This window comes from Taudactylus pleione, unplaced genomic scaffold (genome assembly GCF_031769625.1).
Source record: "Taudactylus pleione unplaced genomic scaffold, aTauple2 ptg000419l, whole genome shotgun sequence".
In the NCBI taxonomy this organism is placed as follows: domain Eukaryota; kingdom Metazoa; phylum Chordata; class Amphibia; order Anura; family Myobatrachidae; genus Taudactylus; species Taudactylus pleione.
The window spans coordinates 776905-790028 of record NW_028284821.1 but is presented as its reverse complement, the minus strand read 5'-3'; the positions used below and the strand labels follow the sequence as shown (position 1 = coordinate 790028).

General features: G+C 44.1%; 1 protein-coding gene across 1 annotated transcript in view; it reads left to right on the top strand.

The window, feature by feature from the left end:
- Positions 1 to 13124, top strand: part of WDR1 (WD repeat domain 1) — a 62446-nt gene that overhangs the window by 26166 nt on the left and 23156 nt on the right. The window contains exons 6-10 of the mRNA XM_088447122.1: positions 1252 to 1329; positions 5487 to 5567; positions 6301 to 6534; positions 7501 to 7590; positions 12018 to 12172. Of these exons, the coding sequence (XP_088303248.1) occupies positions 1252 to 1329; positions 5487 to 5567; positions 6301 to 6534; positions 7501 to 7590; positions 12018 to 12172 (638 nt within the window). The remainder of the gene's footprint in view (positions 1 to 1251; positions 1330 to 5486; positions 5568 to 6300; positions 6535 to 7500; positions 7591 to 12017; positions 12173 to 13124) is intronic.

Sequence of the window (13124 nt, the reverse complement as noted above, 5' to 3'; positions counted from 1 at the left end):
CAGACCCAGACCTCATTAGAGAGTGCCGCCTTGTCACTTTTAATTTAAATACATTTTATTGTCCAGGTCATGAAACACTATACAATGTACTATACAAACGCACAACATAGAGGCCCTTTTTTTGTTTTTTTTGTCCTCCCTTTCTTTAAGTGCACAGCTTCAGCCTCTAGCAAACTCCCAATTTTCTTACATTGTTCTTTACACTCTTTAATAATTACAGGAAAAGCATGTTGAAAAATCAGACCACTAAGAGTTCACTCTGGCATTCCCACCAAATGTAATGCTGCATTTAGAATATCAGAGCACACCATGCCCTAATGCTCATTCATTAATGCACGCTAACCATGCAGTAGGCTAGACTATTGGTGAAAGCACTTGGAAATTTATGTCAAGTCTGCGTCATTATCCATGTGTGTGAACGAGCCCCCAGTCTCGGTTGTCTGTCTTAATTATTACTGAGGGGTGTCTGGCTCAATCCCATTTTATGTTACAGAATTCTCTGCTCCTATGTATATAAAATTATAAATCCCCTTCATTGTAAATTCCAAGGATTTGACTAGTATTTGGGGCCACTGGTGTCTTTTCGGGTTATTTAATAGTGCAAATAGCCGTAACACACATTAACTAATTGCATATCTTCTTTTTAAAGGCTAACTAGAATAATGGTAATATCTTGGGTGTGATGGATTATAGAGCTTGTCTTTTGTTTGCACTGTTTTGTTAAATAAGACTGTGTGTATTGGGGGGACAAAAATACATATCATTAGTGTGTTCATTGGCTCTTTAATGACCAGATGTATTATCAGTACTTACTTTACACTTTATTCACTTTCCTTGTAATCTTCAGAGTGTGACAAATGTTGCAAATAATACTTCCACTGAAAGCTGATCAGGCAACGTGTTTCAATAAATTATTAGCTTTCCAACGAAAGCATCCTCTCATGCCTTCTCAGATTATACAGCCTACCGCATTCTTACGGCGCACGCACTGTGATTGTGTCGTACTAATCGGAATAATGGAGTTTACTGTAATTCTCAGTTTATTTTAATTCAATTGTAATGGTTGTTTTCACAGCTCTCATTTTGTTTTAATAGTTCACGTGCTTCCTCAGAGATGTCCACCCAGGTCTTAGGCTAAAAGATACTTTGGTTTTTTTGTTCAGCTGTTTCCAAACAAGTGTTTTGATACAATAGTTCTAGTCCTACAACATTCTGGTTACTACGTTACTTGTAACATTTGTTTGATTGCAGGACCACAACCGATTTGTTAACTGCGTTCGATTTTCACCTGACGGCAACAGGTTTGCGACAGCGAGTGCCGATGGCCAGGTGAGTTATGGGGAAGTAGTGGGTAACTTGAAGCAATTCCTATAGTGTTTCACCAATCTCCCTTTTTCAAGAAAATATAAAATATATATATATTTTGTTTGCAATTTGTAGATAGTAGATCCAGTTACTTGTACTTACATTTGTAGCATTTCACGTTCTTTTCCCCTCCCTATTATTAATTTAACTTTTCTTTCAAGCTTAAATTACAGTTTCAGCCACTTTATTTACTAAATTTTACATTTTCTGTTTTTTTTTTTTTGTTTTTTTTTTTAAAGCTTGCAGAAAAAAGACAAAAATAATAAATGGGAAAACAAGTCTTTAATTTTTTTTTTTGTGCATCCAAAAATTTCTTCTTCATCCACAGGGGACACTGGAGTCAATACTGTGGTGCAGTATAGATGGGTGCAGAGTGGAGCCGGCACTTTTAAGAATTTAGAAAGTGTGACTGGCTCCTCCCCCTCTATGCCCCTCACCTCTTCAGTGTTTAGAAAAGTGCCTCATGGGAGCTGGTCCCTAGGCGCACTCTCTGAGAATTTTTTATTTTACTTCATTTTCTTCACAGGCAGACAGTTCGCCCCTGTCTGCCTGCAACGCTGTAGCCGCTGGAGGGACCCATCGCCGCTTCTTGAGGCGCGTGCCGTGTCCCTGACAGTGACCCGGCCAGATACAAGTGCCGGACATCGTTGTGAACAAGGGACCCGTCGCTGCTGCATGGGGCTGGGACCGGGTCCGCCGCGTACTGGCGGCATGGCGTGGTAAGTACTCCCAGCCTTCCCCGCTAGCAGGGTAAGCGCTGGTTTTAAGTAAAGCGCGGTGTAGGAGCTGCTTCCGTAGCAGACAGCTTGGTGTAGGCGGCGCTTCTTCAACGGGCTGGAGTTGGGTGAAAGTACACTGCTTTTCCCGAGTTCTGCATTACTCTGGCATCCGTTACACGCACAGCTCTGCATGCAGACGCTCTGCGATCAGCACAGCATCTACAGCTCCACCAACGCTCCTACAGCAGACTATATCCTGTCTTGCCTACAAAAGCGACAGTGAGTTACTGTTGGGTGCTATCTTTAATGGAGCCCTATTGAGGGCTTGTGTGACACTCCTCCCTATCTATTGCTATGTCTTCTCTCTATATCTTCCCTCTCTCCTACACTGTGTCTGAGTGTAAGTGGAATATTGCTATCTGTCACTGCAAGTATGACAGGGAAAGGTGCTGCCTCTAAGGCTGCACAAAAACTGTTCGCCTGTACAAAGTGTAATTCTAAATTCACTCATTAAGTCATGTTGCATCTCTCTGCGGACTCTCAAAGAAAGGGAGGCTTCTAGAGAAATGGCTGAGCCGGCCTGGGCTCAGGCCTTAGCACGCTCTATGTAAAGGTTTTGTTTTTTTTAGTTCAGGTGGGAGGCTCTGGTTCACAGGTCCAGGTGGCACCTCCAAACCTCCGGCCAGAAAGAGCCGTACTGGCGATTCTGCAGTCGGAGGACAACAGAGTGTCTAGTAGATGAGGGAGGTTTCTTTCAGGATTCAGAAGAAGAGATGCTTCAGGAGGAGGATCCTTAGGAGCTGGAGGGTCTTCAAGGGCTAGACTCTCACTCTAGTGGTACGCCAGGTACTTAAGGTTTCGGATGAGGAGTCTCCAGCTCCGACATCCCTTTTTGCTAAACAACAAAGATCTGCTATCACATTTCCTATCTCACAGGAACTTGGTGGCGTGGAAACATTCAGACATAAAGTTCCAGATTTCTAAGCGCCTTCTCTCATCCTATCCTTTTTCCTACAGAAAAGAGAAGTCTATGGGAATCTCCTCTGCCGGTGGACTCCTCCTGTATCCTGTCTCTCCAAGAAAACTACTCTCCCAGTTCTGGGAGTTATTTCCTTTTAAAAGAGCCTGCTGACCGCAAGTTGGAAACAACTTATAAATCCATATATACTGTAGCGGGGCTTCAACTTTCAACCTGCCCTGGTAGGATCCTGGGTCAATAAGGCTATTGAACGATGGGCTGAAGAGTTGGCAAAAGGTTTGTGTTTTCGAATGCTGAGATCAGAGCTCCTTACTTTAGCAGAGCACATTAGAGAATCGGCCATCTTCCTTCCAGGAATGTTAGTTTAATGGGCTGGGATTTCAGCTTCAGCAATTGCTGCTCGCAGACCTCTTTGACTCAGCATCAGCTTACCAGGAGTGGAGTCAAAGAAGGCAGTGGAGACCTTACCTTTCACCACAGATGTTTTCTTTCCCCCTGAGTTGGATAAATGGATCTCTCAGGCCACAGGGGACAAGTCTACTTTTCTTCCTCATCAGCTCCGTTGCAACAAAAATCTTATTCTGGAACTTCCTTTCGGGTTTCTACAAAATTTTGAGGTCGTGCAAGAGGCTCCTCTGCGACTTCACGAGGATCAAGGTGTAGAGGCTGCTTGCCCACCTGGGGGCTTCTATCGTGGGAACTCGTCTTTCTGCAAGGAAGTGTGGCTTCAAACTTGTTCCAAAGCCTAGGTCTGAAATCTTGTTTCACAGGGGTACAGAATAGACTTTGCGTTATTGCTCCCGAACCCGGTGGCAGCGGACGCGCTAACAGGTCCGTGGCCATTCCAGTTTATCTGTTTACACCTTTCCCCTTCTGCCTCGAGTACCCAAACGCATCAAGCGGGGAGAATGTCATGGTCCTTCTGGTGGCTTCAAACTGGCCGCACAGGACTTGGTTCTCAGACCTGAAGATGCTTCTCGCAGCAGATCCTTGGCCGTTGCCTCTTCGTCAATACCTCGTTCAACAGAGTCCTTTCCACTACCCTGCCTTACAACGGCTTCTTTTGACTGTATGGCTGTTGAAACCGTGCCCTTGAAACTGAAGGGTATTCTACCAGCGGTTATTCCTACCATTTTCCGGGCTCTGAAGCCAGTGACCTCGGCCCATTCTCGAATTTGGAAGGCCTATGTGGCATGGTGTGAGAGAGATGGGTTTCATACCTAGTCTTTTCGCTTGGGACATCTTTTGGGGTTCCTTCAGTTAGGTCTGGATGCGGGCCTTCACTTGGGATCATTGTAGGTCCAGGTTTCAGCTCTGTCCATCTTCTTCCAACGTAAATTGGCGTTGCTTCCCGAGGTTCAGACATTTTTGCAGGGGGTCCTTTGCATTCATTCCCTGATGGCCCCTTGTGATCTCAACTTAGTTCTTTCCTTCCGTTTTCTGTATTTGAACCATTGGAGACTGTGGATTTGAAATATCTTTCTTGGAAGACTGTTCTTTTGCTGTCCTTGGCTAGGCGAGTCTCTGAGCTTGGAGCTCTTTCATGCTGCTTTCCCTATCTGATTTTTTTTTCATGTGGATCGGGCAGTTCTGTGTACGTGACCTACTTTCTTGCCTAAGGTGGTTTCCTCTTTTCATATAAACCAACCTATTGTGGTCCCGGTGTTGGAGGAGGACCTTCCATCCTGTCATTCCTTGGATGTGGCTTGCGCCTTTACAAATCTATGTAGACCGGATTGCTGAGTTGCACAAGTCCGATTCCTTGTTTATGTACGAAGCAGCTAAACGTGGGTGGTCTGCTTCAAAACAGGTTCTGGCGCGTTGGTTAAGGCTGACTATTCGTCAGGCTTATTTAGCAGCATCCCGGTCCCCACCAGGCTGCTGACTCTGTTTGGCCGTTCAGTTTTACAGGTGATGCAGCACACCCTCCCGTGCGGGTAGCGTTGGGACGTCTGCACAGTATTGACTCCAGTGTCCCCTGTGGATGAAGGAGAAAACAGGATTTTAGTACTCTCCGTTAAATCTGATTCCACAGGGGACACTGGACGCCCTCCCTGTGCTGCTTATCTGTTGGTTCTTATTTTTATTCTGCTTGTTATGATTATTCGTCCTTCTCTAGAGGTTCTTCCGTCTGTCTCCTCTCTGCACTGTTCTATAACTGAAGAGATGAGGGGCATAGAGGTGGAGGAGAGGGTCACACTTTTATTAAATTCTTAAAGTGCCGGCTCCACTCTGCACCCTTCTATACCCCACAGTATTGACTCCAGTGTCCCCTATGGAAACTGAGAGACAGATTTAACGGTGAGTACCAAAATTCTGTTATTGCAGTTTTAAATCCTGCAGGTAAATCCCATCACTTAAAATATACCACTTGGAGGACGATGATGATTATTTGTAAAACAATTTTTTTTTTATACATATAGATTTTACTTTATGATGGAAAAACTGGTGAAAAAATCACCACACTTGGAGGAGAAAGCGCCCATGGTGGAGGAGTATACGCAGTAAGGTTATTTTTTGTTGTTGTTGTGTTGGGGTTTTTATTGGATATTTTAGTTTTAACCGTGTACTGTGGTAATTTTAATCAATATTATTTACTTTTCCAATAAAGCAAAAAAAATAAAAAGTATTTTTGTTTTATACGGTTTTCTATACACTGAAATAGTTCTCGGATTAACACACAAAGTTAACACATTGCTGTGTGACTCCAATGTGTACACCCGCAAGTGTGCAAATTGGAAAGGGTCCAGTCCTTAAGCACTGGGCTTCAGCAGCTGCATTTCTCCCTGTGTCCCAGTGAGTGCTGCATAGTGACATTACACCGTCTGATAGCTGCACTCTTTGACCGCTTCTACGGTTACGTACAGTTATGATCCCATCCAAGATGTGTGACCAACATTAGAGACCATGACGCTATCTAGGGAAGTCCTATTACTGGAGGTTGTGCTGCACTGAGGTGTGTCAGGATACTAGTGACTAACTTTATAGTCCTGCGGTGCATTATAAATGTAGCCTCCACTGTTATGTGAGAAGGGAGAACATGGTGAATTAAATTGCGAGGGTCTCTGAGAGATCACGGTTTATTAAGTGTGGCAGGATGTCTGGTGCACTATAGCTGACCATTTTTTGGGGGTAATGAGTTTGTATGCAGTTTATGATCTTTTATATTGCAGCTGCACCAGTTGTATGTGCCTGATAGACTTCCAGCTGTAATGAATGGGTTTTGTTTTACCTCAGATTAGCTGGAGTGCTGACAGCACCCATCTTCTTTCTTCTTCTGGGGACAAAACCGCAAAAATCTGGGATGTGGCGGCTAACTCAGCAGTCACCACGTTTAACCTCGGGACAGACACGCTGGATCAGCAGTTGGGATGCTTGTGGCAGAAGGATTACTTGCTGAGTCTTTCTCTGTCTGGTTACATCAATTATTTGGACAAGAATAATCCGGACAGACCTATACGTGTGATCAAGGTACAGTCTAATGAAAAACGCCCATTTATTACTATTCACACTGCAGATTCTTGTGAATTATCTACTAGTTTCCAGCACTTTATGTAATGGATAATGATTGGTTTGTATGGCATATATTGTATGGTAGATATCTATTTTATTGCTTTTTTTTTTTTCTCCTCTATTACTTTTGAGACTAGGTACTGGCCAAAAAAAAAATCTCCTTGCACAATTGCTTTCACTTTGCAAACTGCACTAGATGGTAAAGCGTTTTTTTATAGCACATTTTTGTTTGTAGATTTATTAACTTGTGGTTTGTCAAAGCTGCTGATAATTGACGGCTTAGGCAAATCAATGTTAAAGTGGCAACAAAAATAAAGGCTAAACCAATGCTGGTTTAGCAATTAATTCCGTTACCGTTTTAAATTCGTTAATCAAAGTCGAAGACCGCCAGCTTTGATTAACTGCAGCTATGTAAATATACCCATTTTGGATTTTCATCTTTCATAAAGGACCCACATTGTGCTTTTCCTGTTTTGTATGTCTGTCCTGGAAAACGTGTGAGTGACTGTCTAACAACTAATCCATGCAGCTGAGTCATTCTGATATGCTTGTGTTAACATCGATTGCAGAAATCTGGAGATAGGTTAACTATTCTGATTCTATATGGATGTAATTTATACCTCAATGGTGCTGCCACAGTTAATTCTAATATTGTCAGTTACTTATAATTCTCATTTGCTGCCAGGCTCTTTGCCTGATCAGTTGTAAACGCTTCCTCTCTAATAGTCTGCGAGCCGGGGCATGCAATGCTGAAGGCCAAAACCGGAAGTGTCCACTGCGACGTGTCAATGTCCGGATTCAGCGCCATGAAAAAATGTATGATCCAGTCCTGCTCCCCCAGTTGCCAGGGGTATTTTCTAGGCACCCTGGCGACTGAATTTTGTTGTGCTCTTATGATGTGTGATTTTTGTTTTGCTTCTGCAGGGACACAGCAAGTCAATCCAATGCCTGACCGTCCACAATAATGATGGCTGTTCCACCATTTATACAGGCAGTCACGATGGACATATCAATATCCTTTTTTCTGCAAAGTCAATGTCCCTCCTTGTTGCTCCCAGTATACCCCTGTCCTGAATATAATCATGTGACACGAACTTACCCCCTGCGAAACACATTCTCATAAATCTAGGTGCAGCCCTCCAACTTGGTGTCCGCTGTGCGCAGATGGTGATTACTCCTACAATACAATTTGCTTTATTGAACAAACACTACAGAAAACAAAATTCAGAACTTGAAGAAACCCTCAACTCTCCATCTAGATTTCTTTGATGAAACCTGGAAGGAGGAAATGGCTTTAGCTGTGTTTTATTTATTTGTAGATACAGTATTGTTACAGGAGCTGGGTCATTACTACTGTCATAGCTGCTATTAGCATGTTTTTTCAGGTCCTCTAGACTGCATTTGTTTGGTAACCATGGCTATAACTTATGCTGGGTATGCACCAGGCGATATATTGTATGCACAGCCAACAAACAATATATCTTCCAGTCCATCGGGCAGTGCGTATACACAATGTATCTGTGAAAGACGTCTTTGACAGATATATAGCATCGGCTGTGCAGCACAGCAGACACAATACATCTGAAAGCAGGGCCGCCATTAGGGGGGGACTGCCGGTCCTGGAGGCCTGGGCAGAGAAGGGGACCCGCACCTGGCTCCTACCCGGGGGCCAATACAATACATATATAATGACAAGTGATGGGGGTTGGGAGTGTTAAGAAAAAAAAAAAAAGCGGGAGGGACTGGCTGGAAAGCCAGAGGAGGGGCTGGAGAGACACTGTGGAACTGGAGTTGCTGGAAGACTGGGGGGGGGCGGCTATTTTATCAGTCCCGGGCCCCACAATTTCCGATGGCAGCCCTGTCTGAAAGATATATCTTTCACATCTGCTTGTGTGTACACATACGACTGACCAACCGATGTGCTGGCCGCAGGAACCTCACGGCTGGTCCTTCTGGCCCGATACACCGATTGGTAAGTTTGTATGCACAAGGACTTCATAAATTAGCCAGATTGTTAGATTGGTCATGTACCCCACATTAGTCTGAGGATGCAGTCTTGGTAATCCTTGCTGTAATAGATTTTTGCTACTGATTTTTGTTGAGATCAATATAGCTGTTTTTCTGAATATCCCTCCTTGCATTATTCATTTTTATTTCCTCTCCCCCTGCCTGCAGACTTCAGGAACTTTGAGGGAAGTGGGTTGTGCTGTACTAGTCTGGTCACATAAGTTAGTTCTGACTCATCTTCAATGAATGTCAGTCAAATCTTTATAATTCGGCATAAATGGAAATCTGTTACATGCACACAAGGAACATCTATTCTTGTACTGACCTGTGGAGTGACAGCGGGGTGCGTCTTAAAGCGCCAGTAAACCTAGCTTACAATTTGGTCTTTATATTAGCGCTACGGGATGGGTAAAGGCAAGAAAAAGTATTCTGTAGTCAAGCAAATAACAATTGTTTAAAGTTAGATTTTATTATCGTTTATTTCAAATACTTTTAACCCTGACTGTAGTGCCACTTGTGATTTTATTTTATTTTTGTTAATGACTGCTAAAAAAGTACATATAGTCTAATAGATTCCTAATTTACAATTCTAATGCTGTATTTGTCTAAGCAACTTAAGTCATATTGAAAATCTAGTATTCAGAAAGCCCTGTGCTAAATAATGTACATGTACTGTATGACTACAACTTTCTTCTATTGTTATATTTCACTATAAGCCAGTAAATAACAATACTAAAGTAAGATCACAATAATTGCTACTTTGTTTTATGTATTCTTGATTAGGGTCATTCCATTGTAACTCACGTTACAAAGTGACATAAGTATATGCATGGCTATCAACAGCAAAACGAATTTAAGTGAAATTAATTTTATTTACTGAGGAAATAGTGTTCACTCTAGCTCTGGTGGCAGGCAGGGCGCCGGAGCTAGAGAGGGCACTTCCACGCGCACACCCGAAAAGTGGGCGTGGTAATTGCAAAGGGGGCATGTCTATATGACGCGTCCTCTTTTCGTCACTCTTGGGGGCGTGTCTCCAAACGCTGCTGCATGTGCCCAGCGTCTATTCACTGGCGGTGACCAGGTTACGGCACATTTCCCCACCCGCTTGATGAGGGCAGGGCGCTTTTTGCACTCCAGAAGGCTAAAACAGCCCAGCGGGAACGCTAGGAAATAAGACAGGTCATGCTTTAGTAATAATCGAAGGTCCAAGCACAGAAAGTTACCACAAATCCTAGATTAATGGGAGATAAATTTAAAACTTATAGATAATAAGTAAATATACAGAATAAAAAAAAAAAAAATGTAATGCTTTAAAAAACAGTATACAGCAATTGCTAATTGTTTGATATGTCACTTTGTAACATAAGTTACCATGGAATGACCCATTAGTAAATATACACCTTAGTTTCTCTCCTAGAGCCATATTCAATTTGAGCGGACCCGCAATACTTTTCCGCCTGCAAAACAGGCGGAAAGTCCGGGAGGCTGAAAAGTATCGCGCGTGTGGCCTCGTATCCCCGTATTCAATTTGAAAGTACGCAAAAACGGGGCCCGGCGAAACTTAAGTAAGTGGAAAGTCATGTCAGCTGTGGGGAAATCAGCCTGACACCCCCCTAAAAGATGCTCTGACGTGGGGCTTAGCTATGGTACCGCCCGGTTTGGCTTGCTGATGGTATTTGGTGTTTTTAAATGGGCTCAATAGCTGCTAAATAGCGTTTTTGTATAAGTGGTGAAGAATAGTATTCAGGAGGGTGTTTTTTTTACTGAAAATAACTTATCCCAGCAAATCTGGGGTACTTGAAAATGGGGGTCAGCATATTTAAAAGTTGGTAAAGTTAAGTTTAAAAAATTGTGAAAAATCCACCTGTCGCAAACCCCCCTGCAATGATAAAAACACCTGGGGCATACTTGGGGGGACCCCCCTGTAGTCTAGTTCGCTAACTTTTAACTTTTGTCCTCCAACATTGTTTTATTTTTTCGCCCCCAAATTGAAAGTGATTTTATAGGGTGTTTAGTTTTTTTGGAAAAATATTTGACGCAGTTCACCTTTGGGGGACTGTCTGAAGGCTGCACGGGGTTCCCGCAACGTTGCACCCCAAAACCCCAATTCTGCACTTTTTTCCGCCTGCAATTAATAGGCAAAACTTTTTCGCCTAATACATTGCATTGACTTTCTGCCTAGGCGGAAAGCCTTTCAAATTGAATTCGGCGATATTTCACCAGGCGGAAAAGTGACATTATCGATTCTGGCTTTTCGCTCCAAATTGAATTCGGGCCGAAATTTGCTAAAGTGCGGGTTTTTACAATTGAAGATGTTGCACAGAGCAACCAATCAGATTCTAGCTATTCTCTGTTAGAAGGTGCTAGATAAATGTTTTTAGAAGCTGATTGGTTGCTATGGGCAACATCTCCAGTTCTAAAAACCTGAACTTTAGTTAAAAAAAACCCCTAAGAATTGATAAGTTAAATTATAATGCTCCAAGTTAAAATTTTATTAAGTGTGCTCACTACAGTTTTTTTTTTCTCTAGTCCCATATATTGGTGATTCTCAGCTCACAGCATAGTAAACAAAATGTTAAAACTGCCAAGTCACACCATGACTTAGCAGTTTTCTTTATGTATAATAGCAAACAACAAATAACATTTAATATATGTTATTTGCTAATTATTTTTGTACAAATTAGTAGAAATAAAACACAATCACAATGACCCCTCTGAAAAAACTACAGTAATAGTGGCCCACACAGAAGAAATACAATCACAATGGCCCCTACAGAAAAAAACAAAACACATTGGTCCCTACCTTTTAGTAACTGAGAGAGAAGATCACAGATGTCCCAGCACTGGAGGGTAAAGAGCCAAATCACTGCTGAGCAGAGAGCACTGTGCAGGCGGGAGGGAGAGCGTCGCGGCCTCTGTGACCTATGATGTCACGTTGCTGCGTCTCCATAGGACAGGACACAGGTCATGGCATGGGGCCGCTTCTGAGCAACCCGGAAGAGCCCAGTGGTGCCCTGGCCCGAAGTTTCAAGATAATCTTGTCTGTCTGCAGTAATGCTCGATTAAGATGACTACTTTTGTTTTAGGTTACATCAATGCATCAATATTACGTATTTAATGTATCAAATTTGAAGGTTATTTTATGATAAAGTTGTGATTGTGGAGGGAAATGGTTTCATACTCACATACAGCAGACATCCTGCCGGTAAGCCTGTTACTGACAAGAGTACTATAGCTTGCATATGGCTGCATAGCCGATGTAAAGAGCTTGTGAACGTTCTGGAAACGCACACCTCTGTATATGTTGCAAGCAGTTTCGTTATGTGGGGTAACATGCATTTTAAGTTTAGAGGCCCTTGCAATTCGCATCAGGAGTTACTCTTGGCTAGAATTGTGTTGCATGATTATATTTTCCTTAATGTTACTGAATACATTATTTTGATGCTGAGACTGGGGACAATGACACCTTCAGTGGGAAAGGCCATACAAACCAGGTGTCCAGCATGGACATGGACAGCTCCAACCAGCTGGTCACTTGCAGCATGGACGACACTGTGCGATACACTAATGTGACTTCCAGAGCCTACAGGTTAGTGTGGGTCATTGTTTCGGCTGATCAGGCTGTGTCATTCATTTCAGACTTGCATTTATGTATGTGTTACCACACAAGCACAGTAATATAGACCCCTGGCAGTTCTTCTCAGACTGTACCATACATTCGGTTCAATTGTCCCTTGATAAACATTCAAAATTTCTACTTCAGGGTCCATAGGGTATCCACAGGATACCTTGGGTATAGGTGTGACGTCAGTCGCAGGGCACCAAAGAGTTAAGCTTTCAGCCTCCCAGGATGCACTAGGTCCCCCTCCTATACCCCGCCCCCGGGCCAAGGCACCTCAGTTTAGTTTGGTGCCCGGCCGGAGTCGGGTGCACCTGTTGGAGTGGGGGCTAGAAGAGCCCCTGAAGCTTATTCTTCATGCAGCTGTGGCTGCACATCTGGATGAACAGCATGGACAGTCAGTCCTGACGTCCATGCTGTCTTCCCTACACCCCGCCGGTACCAGAACGCCGGTACTGATCCGGGGATGCTGGTGGGCGTCTGGGGTCACAGCTAGCGGTCACCCCAGATGCTCCGGACCATGGCCGGATTCAAGGGGGACAGAGGTAAGCAGCGGGGTCCCGCGGTGGGTCCCCGCTGATCACATGGTCCTAAGTCCCCAGGCAGGGGGCTCCCTGGGGACTGGCTGCAGCGTGGAGCCAGGCGACCAACCTGCGCTTCCACTACCCCCTGGGACAGCGGACCGCAGCAGAGCGGTAGCGCTGCGGCGTCCCAGGGGTTAAATGCATGCCAGGGGAGCGCGCCTTCCCTGTCTCACAGCCGGCGCCTCCCCCGCTGCACACAGCCCTCTCTGCATGCTGCCGACTGGTCCTGTGGCAGCGCTCCTCCCCCAGGCCAGCCTCCTCTCTGCTCCTCGGCGGCCATCTTCTCCAGAACGCATGGTGAACGCTGCTGGAAGCGCTGGACGGAAGCATCGTGGTCT